Source organism: Scyliorhinus torazame, chromosome 3 (assembly GCF_047496885.1).
Source record: "Scyliorhinus torazame isolate Kashiwa2021f chromosome 3, sScyTor2.1, whole genome shotgun sequence".
Lineage (NCBI taxonomy): Eukaryota > Metazoa > Chordata > Chondrichthyes > Carcharhiniformes > Scyliorhinidae > Scyliorhinus > Scyliorhinus torazame.
In genome coordinates, this window is record NC_092709.1 from 326,760,467 (window position 1) to 326,778,053 (window position 17,587).

Here is a 17,587-nt window from a genome sequence, read left to right on the forward strand (position 1 = left end):
TCAGCATAGAATGCTGGCAGTCTAAAAAAAAAAGACACTAGAGCAGGGTGAGGAAGAACGTAGTTCTAGACATGAACCTAGTAGGGAAATATTTAAGTTGATACAAGCTCTTCCAAAATTTGAGGCAAAGGATGTGGAAGCATTCTTTTTTTCTTTTGTAAATATCGCTAAACAGATGAAATGGCGAAAAGAAATTTGGGCATTACTTTTACAAAATAAACTGGACGGTAGAGCCAGTGAGTTATATGTGTATTTGTCGGAAGAGGTATATGTAGATTATGATGTAGTAAAGAAAGCTATCCTTGAGTGTCTGAATTGGTTCCTGAGGCATATATGCAGAAATTGTGAAACACAACAAAACAGCCTGGAGAAGCTCATATTGAATTTGAGAGGGTAATGCAAAATAATTATGACCTTTGGATGCCGACGTTAAAGATAGAGAAAAGATATGAGGTGATTCTTTTAGAAGAGTTTAAAGATTAATTTCCTTTGGTTATTATGACGCATGTTGAGGATCAAAAAGTTAAAACTGCTAGACAGACAGCAGAGCTAGCTGATGGTTATGAACTGGTCCATAGAATCAAACCGTTTGAGGTCAAGGCCATAAGACATCGAAGCAGAATTAGGCCACTTGGCCCATTGGGTCTGCTCCGCCATTCAATCATGGCTGATATTTTTCTCATCCCCATTCTCCGGCCTTCTCCCCATAACTCCTGATCCCTTTATTAATCAAGAACCTATCTGTCTTAAAGGCACTCAGTCATTTGGCCACCACAGCCTTCTGCGGCAAAGAGTTCCACAGGTTCAAACACAGGGTTGTGAAACTTTCCCTTGCTAAGTATCTGCCTTTGCCTCCAATCAGGGAATATAAATGTGGGTCAACCTCAGGTGGCAGTGCCCCTTTAACGCGATATTTTTCTGTTTGTCTCCTTTGGGACGCCGTCGAACCTCCTCACGTCCCTCCCACCAAACCCGTTGCCGCTTTGGAAACAGCCACGTCTCTGTGGTGATGTCATCCGGAAGCCCCTCCAATCAGCATCGGGAGCGACTGTCATGAATAGAAAGAGAGTTTCTGAACCGGACACGCGAGCGGCGTCACGGGAGCGCACGCGTCATCCGTCCCGCCCCCCCACTCCTCATTGGCAGACCCAGGCGCAGCGCAACCAATGAAAGGCGGTGGGGCGGGCAGCCGGCAGAAGATTGAGTGGCGACCCAATCAGATAAGAGACATCCGCCCCACTCGCCAAACCGATTCGGAGGGTAATCATTGGGCAAAGTAGAATTGGCCAATCAGCAGTTGAGGGCGGTCACTTCACGCATATTCCTCAGACCGATAGGTTTCAGCCATCTGAGTGACGGAAGGCCCAGCAAATCATAATGTGGGGAAGTGGCCGCCAACCCGCCCACTCCTTCCCCTCAAACGGACCACAACAAACTGCCGGGCGGCAGACGAGGTGGCTTTGATTCATTTCGCGGCCGCTGCTCGGTCTGTTCATGTCCCATTTATGGATTCCTGGGTTCCGGTCGGCCGCTGGGTCCGCTTCCTCCTCCTCCTCCTCCTCTCCCTGCTGATGCTGTTCACGGCGGCCGCCGGGGACCTGGCCCACACGGAGTCGCTGCTCGAAGCCCCAACTCCCCGGGTCGGCGGCGTAGCGGCCGCTGGAGGAAGAGGCGGGATAGAGGCGGTTGTGGAGGACGATGAGGGGGAGGAAAGCGAGGCCAGTGCGGACGAGAAGCCCAGGTAGGAGCAGCTGGATCCACCCCCTTTCCCCTGGTGTCTACCCCCCCCCCCTTCCCTTGGTGTCTTCCCCCCCCCCTTTCCCCTGGTGTCTTCCCCCCCCCCCTTTCCCCTGGTGTCTTCCGCCCCCCCCCCTTTCCCCTGGTGTCTTCCGCCCCCCCCCTTTCCCCTGGTGTCTTCCGCCCCCCCCTTTCCCCTGGTGTCTTCCGCCCCCCCCCCTTTCCCCTGGTGTCTTCCGCCCCCCCCCTTTCCCCTGGTGTCTACCCCCCCCTTTCCCCTGGTGTGTACCCCCCCCTTTCCCCTGGTGTGTACTCCCCCCCCCCCCCTTTCCCCTGGTGTCTACCCCCCCCACTTTCCCCTGGTGTCTACCCCCCCCACTTTCCCCTGGTGTCTACCCCCCCCACTTTCCCCTGGTGTCTACCCCCCCCACTTTCCCCTGGTGTCTACCCCCCCCCCTTTCCCCTGGTGTCTACCCCCCCCCTTTCCCCTGGTGTCTACCCCCCCCCTTTCCCCTGGTGTCTTCCCCCCCCCTTTCCCCCGGTGTCTACCCCCCTTTCCCCCGGTGTCTACCCCCCCTTTCCCCTGGTGTCTACCCCCCCCCTTCTTTCCCCTGGTGTCTACCCCCCCCCCCCTTCTTTCCCCTGGTGTCTACCCCCCCCTTCTTTCCCCTGGTGTCTACCCCCCCCCTTCTTTCCCCTGGTGTCTACCCCCCCCTTCTTTCCCCTGGTGTCTACCCCCCCCCTTCTTTCCCCTGGTGTCTACCCCCCCTTCTTTCCCCTGGTGTCTACCCCCCCCCTTTCCCCTGGTGTCTACCCCCCCTTTCCCCTGGTGTCTACCCCCCCTTTCCCCTGGTGTCTACCCCCCCTTTCCCCTGGTGTCTACCCCCCCCTTTCCCCTGGTGTCTACCCCCCCCTTTCCCCTGGTGTCTACCCCCCCCCCCTTTCCCCTGGTGTCTACCCCCCCCCTTTCCCCTGGTGTCTACCCCCCCCTTTCCCCTGGTGTCTACCCCCCCCCTTTCCCCTGGTGTCTACCCCCCGCCTTTCCCCTGGTGTCTACCCCCCCTTTCCCCTGGTGTCTTCCCCCCCCCCCCTTTCCCCTGGTGTCTTCCCCCCCCCCCCCTTTCCCCTGGTGTCTCTTCCCCCCCCCCCCTTTCTCCTGGTGTCTGTCTCTCTCCCGCCCCCCTTTCCCCTGGTGTCTGTCTCTCTCTCACCCCCTTTCCCCTGGTGTCTCTCTCTTCTCCCCCCCCCCCTTTCCCCTGGTGTCTCTCCCTCCCCTGCCCCCCTTTCCCCTGGTGTCTCTTTCCCCCCCCCCCCTTTCCTCTGGTGGCTCCAGCCACAATCTCTCCCTGACGAAGCTATGCTGACCATCTTTTATAAAAATAATTTTTTTTTTTTTTTTTGTAAAGAGTATCCAATTCATGTTTTACAATTAAGGGGCAAATTTGCCTGGCAATCCACCTAGCCTGCATGTGTTTTGGGGCCGAAACCCTCGCAAACACGGGGAGAATGTGCAAACTCCACACGGACAGTGAACCAGAGTCGGGATTGAACCTGGGACCTCTGCACCGTGAGGCTGCAGAGCGAACCCACTGTCACCGTGCTGCCCTATGCTGACCATCTTGATCAATCCTTGCTTCTCCAAGTGGAGGTTAACTCTGTTAAATGTCCTGAAAGCACTGCCTATGAATGAGCTGGAGGCAGGTTCAACTGAGGCATTCTGAAGAAAATTAGACTGTCATCTAAAATGGAAATTTGTTTAGGGTTACGGGGTGAAGGCAGTGGAATGGCATTAAACAAATTGCTCTTTCGGGGCACTGGTGCAGACATGATGGACCAAATGGCATCCTTATGGGTGGCAGTGTGACGAGCACTGCTGCCTCCGGGACCTGAGTTCAATTCTGACCTTGGGTAATTGACAGTGTGGGAAGTTTGCACTTTCTCCTGTGTTTGTGTGGATTTCCTCTGGATGCTCCGGTTTCCTCCCACAGTGCAAAGATGTGTGCTTTAGGGTGATTGGCCATGCTAAAGTGCCCTTTAGTGTCCAGGGATGTGCAGTTTAGGTGGGGTTACGGAGATAGGGCGGAGGAGTGGGCCGAGGTAGGGTGCTTCTTCACAGGGTGGGTGCAGACTTGATGGGCCGAATGTCGGCCTTCTCCACTATAGGAATTCTGTCGTTCAAATGGCTGCCTCCTGTGCTGTAGCAAATCTGTGATTCTGCGTTCATTAAGCCTTGGACTAATGTTTCTTAAACTTCAACCAGAGATCTTTGCTTAACTTCTGTTCAGCTTTTATTTTTGTTCACCTACTGGACACTATCCAAATACAACAATATGTACCAACCACCCTTAAGTAAACCTGTGTAACACAATTGCCAGCTGCCTCATGGTTGCTCTTTGAGGAACAATTTCAAAACAAAGCCGGAACACGATCCGCCATTGGACCCAACAACCCAGTTCCTGTTGCAGGCCAGTGCTTATAGTTCTCGGGGAAGAAGGCAGCATGTGCTGCAGTGGTTAGCACTGCTGCATCACAGCATTGAGGGTCAGTTTCGATCCTGGCCCTGGGTCACTCTGTGTGGAGTTCACACATTCTCTCCCCGTGTGTGGGTCTCACCTCCACAACCCAAAGATGTGCTGGGTAGGTGGATTGGGCATGCTAAATTGTCCGTTAATTGGTGGAAAGAAAATTGGGTACTTGAAATTTTAAAAAATGAAAAAAAAATTGTTCTTTGAAGTAAAAGATGGACAACCAAAGAGGGTGGAGTTAGAGCATCGTCAGACAGTGCATGATAGACCCTTGGATGCTCGCTACAATGGATGTCGCATTATTTAAATAATTTGACTGAAAACTCTTACATAGGGACCACTATTATTGAGTGTAACTGAAGAGAGCTGTCTGTTGACACTCCAGCTCACCAAATGTGGCCTTTTAGGTTTGTAGCAACACCCAAGCTTTTGGAATGAAACTGGAGAATATAAACAATATACATTCAATACTTGTAAAACAAAAGCAGAAATTTTTTAAAGTGGTGATTGTTGGGGTTTCACACTGAGAAAGGTATGCCTCTTTCTCTAGGCTCATGTCAATATTTTAGAGGTAATGTTTAGTTCTGTGAATAAAATGGGGATAAATAAAAACTAAAGCAACTTGGGAGTCCATTACACTTAAGTTTGGGGTCTGGTTGAATTAAGGGGTTAATAGTTAGAAAGATAGCACAGGTGGCTTACTGAACCGGAGACATGTCTGTGCTGCTTGCAAAAAAAGTGCAGTCCAGTGATGCTTTGTTTTGAGAGTTGGAGCTAAATTAGTTCAGTTTGGCAAGACTATGTTGTCTTGGAGCTCGGTGGTGTATAAGAAGGGTCTCTGATTTCTGTTTGCTGGGAGAGACAGGAGGTTACTTCCAGTGTGGACTTCATAGAATCATAGCATTTACTGTGCAGAAGGAGGTCATTCAGCCCATTGAGTCTGCACCGGCCCTTGGAAAGAGCACCCTACTTCAGGCCACACCTCCACCCTATCGCCGTAACCCACCTAGCCTATTTTGGACACGAGGGCAATTTAGCATGGCCAATCCACCTAACCTGTATATCTTTGGACTGTGGGAGGAAACCCGAGCACCCGTAGGAAACCCACGCCGACACGGGTAGAAGGTGCACACTCTGCACAGACAGTGATCCAAGCCAGGAATTGAACCTGGGACCCTGGAGCTGTGAAGCAATAGTGCTAACCACTGTGATACCTTGCCCCCAAACTACTTCATGTAGTTTGCAACTCTTGGAGAAGCCCTGGTAACTAAGCAGGCTGTAGGCAGACTTGTCTCTGGGAAGCCTTGGGGAGCTGAGAAGGTGACTGAAGGTTGTTAGTTCTATGCTGGATGCAGTTGGAGCTCAGGAGAAGCCATCGGTGTAATTTGGAGTTTGATGCAGCTGGGAGACTTGACTTCGGAGAAATCCAGGGGAGAATCCCGTGATTCTCTGGTGAAGAGATTGAACCATCGGGAGGTGAGCAGTCATTGAGGCAGTACAAGTCGGACCGGCTTTTGAGGGGAGTCAGAGGCTTCCATGTGTTGAAGTTCGGCCCATCAACTTTCCAGCCATATCCCCATAACCCTCGATTCCCATACCGACTAAAGTTTGTCTACCGTAGCCTTGAAAATCTTTAACGACCCCGTCTCTGCAGCTGTCTGCAGTAAATAATTCCACTGATTCACTACCCTCTGAGAGAAGAAATTCCTCCTCATCTCTGTCTTAAATGGGTGACCCCTTACTCTGCAATTATGACCTCTGGTCCAAGACTGTCCCACAAGGGGAAACAACCTCTCAGCATCTACCCTGTCCAGTCAGAGGTTGCAAGCTGGAGTTGCAAGAACTCTGAAAGGTGATATCTGGAAAAGAGCATGTCAATATTTTGGCCATTTGATCAGAGCTGAAAAGCTCCCCGAGGACAAAATAGAGGGCAGCAGAAAGAAGGACTAACTGAGGAGTAGTTTGATGATGGGTGTCAGAGTTCTTGAAGAAGGGCGGCACGGTGGCGCAGTGGTTAGCACTGCTTCCTCGCGCACCAAAGTGCCAGATTAAATTCCAGCCTCGGGTTACTGTCCGCGAGAGAGTTTGCACTGTCTGCCTGGGTCTCACCTACACAACCCAAAGACGTGCAGGGTAGGTGGATTGTCCACGCTAAAATTGCCCCTTAATTGGGGGGAAAAAAGGATCTTGAAGATGTGGTGGATGGTGTGAGCGTGGTGCAAGACTGAGTGCCATACGATGACTGCGTTTCTCCTGATGGCAGCTACAGGCGTCAGCAGCAGAGGATACCAGAAACATGACTGCAGAAAGGGCAAAAAGGGCTTGATGCTTACAGGCAGGGAATCGAGGAATGTGAGAGAAGGACAGGGAGAGATGAATGGGTGATGCTCGTTGGAGCATAAATGTTGGCATATACCAGGTGGGACGAGTAACTTTGTTGTGCAGTAGATTCTGCCGTAATGGTTAAGATGTTCTCTGTGAATACAGTCCAAGTTTAGTAGGGCACACTTGGCGATTTATGATGGTGAACAGTTGTCTGTGTAGATGTGGAAATCATACCAGTCACTTGTACTGAAATTCTATTGATCAATTTTCTATCAACACAGTGGGTAAGATCAGGCTTGTGACTTTTTGATGAGAGAACTTGTTTGTCAGAGCACCTCATCTTGCCTTTGTCCTGCTTGTATCTGCTGGCAGATCCCTGGTTATTGTAAGCATGATGGATGGGCGCATTGCAGCATTGGATCCAGAAAATAATGGGGCCAAACGCTGGGAGCTCGATGTGGGCGCTGGTTCTTTAGTCTCAGCCAGTCTCAGCAAGCCTGAGGTAAGAGGCAAATGCCATTGTCTGTTACACCTCACTGCCAACTTCCACCTCCATAACATTGACCATCTCCATCCCTGTTCTGCATGTCTGTCAAAATCTACATTGATGCTTCTGTCACCTCCAGGCTCAACCATCCCAGTGCTCCTCTGCCTACCCATCCTCTCGAAACTTCAGGTCATTCGCAACTCTGCTGCTCCCATCCTGTTGTGATCTAATTCACCATTATCCATCACCCTGAGGTCACTAACCTGCCCCACAAAGCCTTGAATTTGAAATTCTCAGCCTCCTGACCTCACCCCTCCCTATTTCTGTAACCCTTATGTCCTGTTCCCTGAAAGCACTCTGCGTTCCAGCAGCTCTAGTCTCTGGTGAATATGCGATTGAAATACTGTTAAACTCTTTTAACTGAACTGCAGTGACGGCAACGTGCTTGACTTCTAGACACAACTTAATTCAGATCAGAACTGAAATGTTTTCTCCAATGTCTGGTGCCTTAGGTCCACCCAGCAATAACATCATCTGACCAAGCTGAAATCTAATAAACTCCACAGGGAATCTCCTTAATCAAAACAAAATTCCACTAGCCCAAGCTTTTTATGATGCTTTAATTACAGCCCTGTCTCCCAATCTTTCAAACCAAGATTATTTTAAACATGACTGCAGCAGTCACACACACTAACCTAGGCTTTTAACCCTTACTGCACCAAATACCTATAATACAATACATCTGAAATTCCTACATTCATCACAACCCCTCCAAGCTGAACATAGCTTGAAGGATGTACTGGGGGAATTAAATGTCCATCCCCACGAGTGGCTCGGTAGCACCACCACACAGATGAAGCTGGCCTGGTCCTAAAAGACTTAGCTGCTAGACTGGGTCTGTGGCAGATTGTAAGAGAACAAACAGGAGGGAAAACCTACTTCTGAGATCAGGTGTTTCTCTTTTTCTTTCAGACTAGTATGGCCGTAAGCGGGAAAAACATACTTGACCTCACCTTCACTAACCTGCCTGCCGCAGATGCAACTGTCCACGACAGTATTGGTAGGAGTGACCATTTCACAATCCTTATGGAGACAAACGTCCCGTCTTCACGTTGAAGATATCATGGGTGGCACAGTGGTTAGCACTGCTGCCTCAAAGCTCCAAAGGACACGGGTTCAATTCCGACCTCGGGTGACTGTCTTGTGGAGTTTGCACTTTTTCCCGTATCTGCGTGGGTTTCCTCCGGTGCTCCGGTTTTCTCCCACAATCCAAAGATGTGCAGGTTATAATATAATAATAATCTTTGTTGTCACAAGTGGGCTTACATTGACACTGCAATGAAGTTACTGTAAAAAGCTAGGTGGGTTGGCCATGATTAATTGCCGCTGAGTGTCTGTAAGGTTAGGTCGGGTTGCTGGGTTAAGGGGATAGGATGGGGTACCCTTCCAAAGGATCGGTGCGGGCTCGATGGGCCGAATGGCCTCCTTCTGCATTGTAGTAATTCTATGATTATATCACCATGCTCGATGGGAGAGACTTTGGACAGATACAGCAACTCAAGAGGCACCATAGGCCATCAGCAGAAGCAGAATTGTACTCGGCCACAATCTGTAACCTCATGGTCTAGCATATCTACCATTACCACCAAGCTAGGGGAATCATCCCTGGTTCAATGAAAAGTACAGGAGGGCATGCCAGGAGCAGCACCAGGCATATCTAAAATTTAGGTGTTAGCATGGTGAAGCTACAGCACAAGACAGCTTACTTGCCAAACAACATGAAAAGCAAGTAATAAAAGAGCTCAGCAGTTCCACAACCAACTGATCAGATCTAATCTCTGCAGTCCTTCCACATCCAGCCATGAATGATGGTGGACAATTAAACAACTCCCTGGCGGAAGAGACTCCACCAGTATCTCCACTGTCAATGATGGAGGATCCATATTGCTAACCCATATGCCCTATTGGATAACAGAGAATCATTTTGATCAATTGACCTCTGGGTTTTAGGCCCAGCACGCTTCCGCTGTGCCACGCTGCTTGGAGTGATACCTGGCATAAAGGAAGATGGTTGTGGTCGGAGGTCAGTCATCTCCGTGCCAGAGAGTCACAGCAGGAGTTTTTATGGGTAGTCTCCATAGTCCAACCATCTTCAGCTGCTTCATTAATGGTCTTTTCGTCATAATGTCAGAAGGTAGGATGTTTGCCGATGACTGCACAATGTTCACCATTCGCAACTCCTCAGAAGCAGTCCATGTCCAAATATGCAGGGTTGGGCTGACCAGTTATAAGTAGCATTTATGCCAGGCAATGACCATCTCCAACAGGAGAGAATCTAACCAGCACCCCATGACATTCAATTCCATCATCGCTGAATCACCCACCACCAACATCGTGGGGGTTACCATTGAACAGGAACTGGACTAGCCATATAAATACTGTGCCTATAAGAGCAGATTGAAGTCTAGGAATCTTGCAGACAATAACTCTGCACCTGATTCCACAAAGCTGGTCCACCTACACCAAGGCACAAGCCAGGAGAGTGATGGAACATACCCCTTGCTTGGATGAATGCAGCTCCTGCAAAAGTTCCTCACCATCCAGGACAAAGCAGCCTCCTTCATTGGCAGTCCTTCCACAACCATTCACTCCCTTCACCACTGACGAACAGTGGCAGCAGTTTGTACCATTTACACTATGCACTGCAGGAATTTGCTAATGATTAGGCAGCACCGTTGAAACTCATGATTGCTGCCACTTAGAAGGATATGGGCAGCAGGCACATTGTCACTAGGAAGTTCCCCTTAACGTCACGCACCATCCTGACTTGAAAATATTTCACTGTCGCTGGGTCGGAATCCTGGAACTCCCTCCCTAACAGCATTATGGTTGTACCTACACCACAGGTACTGGAGCAGTTCAGGAAGGGAGTTCACCACCAGCATCTCGTGGGCAATTAACGATGGGAAAAACTGCTGGCCTTGCCAGTGACGCTCACATCCCAAAAAATGAATTTTAAACAAAACCTACCTTAAAATCCATTCTTTTACCTTGGTCTTTAGTGACTCCTATTAATATCTCATCATTTGGTTCAGCATCAATTTTCCATCTGCAATGCTCCTCCGCATCGTTAACATAAAATACTCCTAAAATGTAATATCTATTGAGAATTGTCCTCTACCCATTGTTTTTAGTTTATTAATGCATTGTCCGCCTTGGATTAGTTTGGTAAAGCTTTCAACCCTGAATCAGGAAGTGGCGGGATGAAACAAGTGATTAGGAAGGTAACTGGAATGTTGTTGTTTATTGCTGGGGGAATTGAATATAAAAGTAGGGATGTATTCTTACAGTTGTACAAGGACTTAGTGAGACCTCATCTGGAGTACTGTTGTTCAGTTCTAATGTCCTTATTTTTTGTTTAATTAAGGGGTAATTTAGCATGGCCAATCCACCTAACCTGCACACCTTCGGGTTGTGGGGGTGAAACCCACACAGACACGGGGTGAATGTGCGAACTCCACACGGGCAGTGACCCGGGGCCGGTATTCAAACCCAGGTCCTCGGCGCCGTAGCTAATGTCCTTATTTAAGGATGGATGTAAATCCATTCGAAGCAGTCAGGAGAATGTTCACTCAACAGATATTTGCGATGAGAGGAGGGTTCTCTTATGAGGCAAGGCTGGAACGGTTGATCTTGTATCCAATAGAGCCTACAAGATTAAGTGGCAATCTTATTGGAAGACATAAGATCCTGCGGGATCTTGACAGAGTGGATGCCGAAAGGATGTTCCCCCTTGTGGGAACTAGGGAACATTGTTTATCTGATGAGAAGAAATATTTTCTGAAGGTCGTAAATCTTTGTAACTCTCTTCCCTAGAATGGTGGAAGCAGGGCCAATTTAATATTTTTAAGGCAGAGGATCGATAGATTCTTGATGAATAAGATCAAAGGATATCGGGGGTTGGTGGAATGTGGAGTTGGGGCCACAATCAGATCACCAGTGATCTTATTGGATGATGGTGCTGGTTTGCGGGCCAAATGGCCTACTCTTGTTCCTAATTCGTATGCCCCTATGAATCCCTACTGCAGAACTGGAGTTTGAAATTCGGGTTCCGCTTCAGTGCTGTTCTAAAGGAGATATTATTGAGGTCGGCATAGGTATATAAATACCATGGCACCATTCTGAGGAAGAAAGAGAGGTTTCCTGATAACTCATTCAACATATCATTCGACCAGTGTTATCAAACAGCAACATCTGGCCATTGATCTCATTTTCTGTCGATTGGATCTTCTGCAGCTTCAATTCCACACTGACTATGGAAATGGAACAGAAGCAGAAAATATGGAAACCATTTGAAATTCTAATTGTTTCCTGATCTGATTTCCTGCTCTCTGCCCCACGTGTACACTTCTGTTCACACTCTTTCTGCCAGTCACTTAAGCACAGAGTTGAATGTGGAGGTCTGTGGTATCTCTGCATAATATAACCTTTTGGGAGGGTTTAAGATATTACTCATCCTGCCTACCTGTGGAGATCATTGAAAGCCCTGTAGGCTGTTTGACGAAGGGCAGGACATTCCTTGATTTGCCTTCCTTCCTCCATCAACAACATCGAAGAAATGCAAGAGCTTATCTCACTGTTGTTTGCTAGGTCTTTTTGTGGTGATGGGAGACTTCAACTTCCCCAATATTGACTGGGACTCACTTAGTGCCAGGGGCTTAGACGGGGCAGAGTTTGTAAGGAGCATCCAGGAGGGCTTCTTAAAACAATATGTAAACAGTCCAACTAGGGAAGGGGCGGTACTGGACCTGGTATTGGGGAATGAGCCCGGCCAGGTGGTAGATGTTTCAGTAGGGGAGCATTTCAGTAACAGTGACCACAATTCAGTAAGTTTTAAAGTGCTGGTGGACAAGGATAAGAGTGGTCCGAGGATGAATGTGCTAAATTGGGGAAGGCTAATTATAACAATATTAGGCGGGAACTGAAGAACATAGATTGGGGGCGGTTGTTTGAGGGCAAATCAACATCTGACATGTGGGAGGCTTTCAAGTGTCAGTTGAAAGGAATACAGGACAGGCATGTTCCTGTGAGGAAGAAAGATAAATACGGCAATTTTCGGGAACCTTGGATGACGAGTGATATTGTAGGCCTCGTCAAAAAGAAAAAGGAGGCATTTGTCAGGGCTAAAAGGCTGGGAACAGACGAAGCCTGTGTGGCATATAAGGAAAGTAGGAAGGAACTTAAGCAAGGAGTCAGGAGGGCTAGAAGGGGTCATGAAAAGTCATTGGCAAATAGGGTTAAGGAAAATCCCAAGGCTTTTTACACTTACATAAAAAGCAAGAGGGTAGCCAGGGAAAGGGTTGGCCCACTGAAGGATAGGCAAGGGAATCTATGTGTGGAGCCAGAGGAAATGGGCGAGGTACTAAATGAATACTTTGCATCAGTATTCACCAAAGAGAAGGAATTGGTAGATGTTGAGCCTGGAGAAGGGGGTGTAGATAGCCTGGGTCACATTGTAATCCAAAAAGACGAGGTGTTGGGTGTCTTAAAAAATATTAAGGTAGATAAGTCCCCAGGGCCGGATGGGATCTACCCCAGAATACTGAAGGAGGCTGGAGAGGAAATTGCTGAGGCCTTGACAGAAATCTTTGGATCCTCGCTGTCTTCAGGGGATGTCCCGGAGGACTGGAGAATAGCCAATGTTGTTCCTCTGTTTAAGAAGGGTGGCAGGGATAATCCCGGGAACTACAGGCCGGTGAGCCTTACTTTAGTGGTAGGGAAATTACTGGAGAGAATTCTTCGAGACAGGATCTACTCCCATTTGGAAGCAAATGGACGTATTAGTGAGAGGCAGCACGGTTTTGTGAAGGGGAGGTCGTGTCTCACTAACTTGATAGAGTTTTTCGAGGAGGTCACTAAGATGATTGATGCAGGTAGGGCAGTAGATGTTGTCTATATGGACTTCAGTAAGGCCTTTGACAAGGTCCCTCATGGTAGACTAGTACAAAAGGTGAAGTCACACGGGATCAGGGGTGAACTGGCAAGGTGGATACAGAACTGGCTAGGCCATAGAAGGCAGAGGGTAGCAATGGAGGGATGCTTTTCTAATTGGAGGGCTGTGACCAGTGGTGTTCCACAGGGATCAGTGCTGGGACCTTTGCTCTTTGTAGTATATATAAATGATTTGGAGGAAAATGTAACTGGTCTGATTAGTAAGTTTGCAGACGACACAGGTTGGTGGAATTGCGGATAGCGATGAGGACTGTCTGAGGATACAGCAGGATTTAGATTGTCTGGAGACTTGGGCGGAGAGATGGCAGATGGAGTTTAACCTGGACAAATGTGAGGTAATGCATTTTGGAAGGGCTAATGCAGGTAGGGAATATACAGTGAATGGTAGAACCCTCAAGAGTATTGAAAGTCAAAGAGATCTAGGAGTACAGGTCCACAGATCACTGAAAGGGGCTACACAGGTGGAGAAGGTAGTCAAGAAGGCATACGGCATGCTTGCCTTCATTGGCCGGGGCATTGAGTATAAGAATTGGCAAGTCATGTTGCAGCTGTATAGAACCTTAGTTAGGCCACACTTGGAGTATAGTGTTCAATTCTGGTCGCCACACTACCAGAAGGATGTGGAGGCTTTAGAGAGGGTGCAGAAGAGATTTACCAGAATGTTGCCTGGTATGGAGGGCATAAGCTATGAGGAGCGATTGAATAAACTCGGTTTGTTCTCACTGGAACGAAGGAGGTTGAGGGGTGACCTGATAGAGGTATACAAAATTATGAGGGGCATAGACAGAGTGGATAGTCAGAGGCTTTTCCCCAGGGTAGAGGGGTCAATTACTAGGGGGCATAGGTTTAAGGTGAGAGGGGCAAAGTTTAGAGTAGATGTACGAGGCAAGTTTTTTACGCAGAGGGTAGTGGGTGCCTGGAACTCTCTACCGGAGGAGGTAGTGGAGGCAGGGACGATAGGGACATTTAAGGGGCATCTTGACAAATATATGAATAGGATGGGAATAGAAGGATACGGACCCAGGAAGTGTAGAAGATTGTAGTTTAGTCGGGCAGTATGGTCGGCACGGGCTTGGAGGGCCGAAGGGCCTGTTCCTGTGCTGTACATTTCTTTGTTCTTTGTTCTTTTTTGTCTCAGAGACCATAACATAGTTACTGTGTGTCTCTATCAAATAGCCACTGCACTCAATAATTCAACCTCTATCGAGTGCTTTATATAGATGTGGTAAAAAGCCACATAAATCCACACTTCCCCCAAAAATTGTCAGCTGCAGACCTCGTGCAGCAAACAGGAGAGGATAGGTGGGGACCAGGAGGGAGGAGAAGGAAGAAAGGTATGCTGTGGGTCATGACCCAAAAGCCAACTTGTGGGATTCCCTGACGAGACGCTGTTTAACTAGAGTTTTCCTGCTCCGTCTGAAGTGAATCCAGGCAGAGCTGTTTTTGTGTTGTAGGGGGCTTTTTGAAACCTCGTCAGCAGAAGTTGACGATTGTTAGAGCGAGTTTTGCGAAATTTTAAAGCTGCCATGTACTGTGTACGAGGGTATTCCAATTGTTTCTAGGTGCATTGATCATGTGCAACATTTCCTGTTGTGAGCTTGTGGGTTTAAATATTCTGCTTTCCTTTTTTCATCTCTCCTTCACCTCCAGAACCACTGAGGAGTCTGCGGTATAACACTGCTTTTCATGACATCCCAAAATGTTTGCAACCAATGAAGGTCTACTTTAAAAAAAACATGTGTTCACTGTTGTGATGCAGGATGTAGTTGCCCTAGAAATGTGGACTGCTTAACTTGACCAGTGGCGGATTAGAATATAGATTGAGAAAAGCCGTGGACTGAGATTTGGTGCCAGTTCAACCAGTCCTTAAATATGGCCACAGCTGAGTCTTGTTCTCAAAGGAGAAAGCACGGGGTCTTGAACGTAACAACTCTTCTATTGTTGTTGTCCATGCCTGGAACACAGTCCACCATTATTCCCCCTTTCGGCCAGCTGTCAGCAGTTTTGCTCTTTGTCATGGATATTTTTGGGTTCAGGCACTGACAAAGATGGGAATGCTATAAGGAACGGACTAACCGTTTTCTTTTAATGAGTAGTCAGGGAGGTGTGGTAGCAGTGGTTAGCACTGTTGCTTCACGCCAGGGTCCCAGGTTTGATTCCCGTTTGGGTCACTGCGGAGTCTGCATGTTCTCGCCTTGTCTGTGTGGGTTTCCTCCGGGTGCTCTGGTTTCACCCCACAAGTCCCGAAAGATGTGCTGATAGGTAATTTGTACATTCTGAATTCTCCCTCAGTGTACCCGAACAGGCACTGGAGTGTGGCGACTAGGGGCTTTTCACAGTAACTTCATTGCAGTGTTAATGTAAGTCTACTTTACTAATAAAGATTGTTTTTATAGTCCAATTCCGATTTGGGGGGGCAGCATCATAACCCAGGCAACTGATTGACAATGGCATCGTATAGAAATATCCACTAATCTGATCAGGATCGGCTTCTTCTGAAGTTGGATTTGTGCCTAATACCACTAGTTAAGTTTTGAATTACATCATCTGTGCTATGAACTTGGGAGTAAATGCTGATGCTAGTTTTGGTACAGTAATGTGATTGAGTAAATGCTTGAGTGGTTCCATTAGCATTGAAGTATCTATCCTTCAAGTTTATTCAGCGTAAGGAAAGCACATTATTTCGTTTTTTGTGATGTGGTTCAAGTTATAAAATTCGGCAAAGAAACCAGATGTGTGATATCGTAACATAAAATGTAGGAGCAGGTGTTTGCCATTCGGCCCTTCAAGCCTACTCCCCCATATCCTTTGATCACCTTCGCCCCAAGAACTATATCTAACTCCTTGAAAACATCCAATGTTTTGGCCTGACTGCTTTCTGTGGAAGCAAATTCCACGGGCTCACCACTCTGGGTGAATACATTTCTTCTCTTCTCTGTCCTAAATGGTCTACCCATATACTCAGATGTGATCCATGGTTCTGAACTCTCTCTGTATCCTTCCTGCGACTACCCTATCTAGTCCTGTTAGAACTTTATAGGTTTCCATGAGATTCTTCCTCATTCTTCTGAACTCCAGCGAATATAATCCTAACTGACTCAATCTCGCCTCATATGTAAGTCCCTCCATCCCAGGAATCAGTCTGGTAACCTTCACTGCACTCACCCTGGAGCAAGAACATCCTTCCTCAGATAAGGAGACCAAAACTGTACTCCATATTCCAGGTATGGCCTCAACAAGGCCCTGTATAATTGCAGCAAGACATCTCTGCTCCTATACTTGAATCCTCTTGTTATGAAGGCCAACATACCAGTTACCTTCATTTACAGGTGCAGCAAGTAAAGAAGGCAAATAGAATTTTGTCCTTCATTGCTAGAAGGATGGAGTTTAAAAACAGGGAGGTTATGTTGCAGCTGTATAGGGTTCTGGTGAGGCCACACAAAGAACAGTACAGCACAGGAACAGTCCCTTCCGCCCTCCAAGCCTGTACCGGTCACGATACCACCCTTTGCCAAAACCCTCAGCACGTCCTAGTGCCTTATCCCTGTATACCCATCCTATCCATGTATTTGTCAAATGTCTTTTGAATGCCGCTAACGTATCTGCTTCCACAACCTCCCCTGGCAACGCGTTCCAGGCACTCGTCACCCTCTGTGTTTTCAAAAAAGAAAAACATGCGCTCGCACATCTCCTCTAAACTTTGGCCCACAACCTCAAACCTCTGCCCCCCCTGGTGACTGACCCTTCCACCCTGGGAAAGAGTGCCTGCCCATCCATGCCCCTCATACCTGGAGTACTGTATACAAATTTAGTCCCAAGGATGTGCTGGCACTGGAGGGGGTACAGAGGAGATTCTCCAGGTTGATTACGGAGTTGAGAGGATTGGCTTCTGAGGAGAGACTAAGTAGACTGGGACTATACTCATTGGAATATAGAACAATGAGGAGGGGATCTTATAGAAACAGATACATTTATCATGGGAATTACATAGAATTTACATCGAGTTTGCACCGGCTCTTGGAAAGAGCACCCTACCCAAGGTCAACACCTCCACCCTATCCCTGTAACCCCACCCAACACTAATGGCAATTTTGGACACTAAGGGCAATTTATCATGGCCAATCCACCTAACCTACACATCTTTGGACTGTGGGAGGAAACCGGAGTACCCGGAGGAAACCCACGCACACACTGGGAGGATGTGCAGACTCCGCACAGACAGTGACCCAAACCGGAATCGAACCTGGGACCCTGGAGCTGTGAAGCAATTGTGCTATCCACAATGCTACCGTGCTGCCCTAGGATAGAAGCAGGAAGGTTGCTTTCACTGGTGGGTGAAACTAGAACTAGGGGGCAGCACGATAGCATAGTGGTTAGCACTATGGCTTCACAGCACGAGTCCCAGGTTCGATTCCCTGCTGGGTCACTCTCTGTGCTGAGTCTGCATGTTCTCCCCGTGACTGCATGGGTTTCCTCCAGGCACCCCCGTTTCCTCCCACAG

The 17,587-nt window shown here is 48.1% G+C and overlaps 1 protein-coding gene across 7 annotated transcripts in view; it reads left to right on the top strand.

Annotated features, from left to right (window-relative positions):
- Positions 1–1,339: 1,339 nt before the first annotated feature.
- Positions 1,340–17,587, top strand: part of eif2ak3 (eukaryotic translation initiation factor 2-alpha kinase 3) — a 113,250-nt gene continuing 97,002 nt past the window's right edge. For 3 of the 7 annotated variants that reach the window (XM_072497643.1, XM_072497646.1, XM_072497648.1), the window contains exons 1-2: positions 1,342–1,741; positions 6,960–7,089. In XM_072497643.1, the coding sequence (XP_072353744.1) occupies positions 1,506–1,741; positions 6,960–7,089 (366 nt within the window). In that variant the 5' untranslated portion in view covers positions 1,342–1,505. Of the gene's footprint in view, positions 1,742–6,959; positions 7,090–17,587 lie in introns of all 7 variants that reach the window. The other 4 variants (XM_072497645.1, XM_072497647.1, XM_072497644.1 and 1 more) reach the window with 4 other exon arrangements.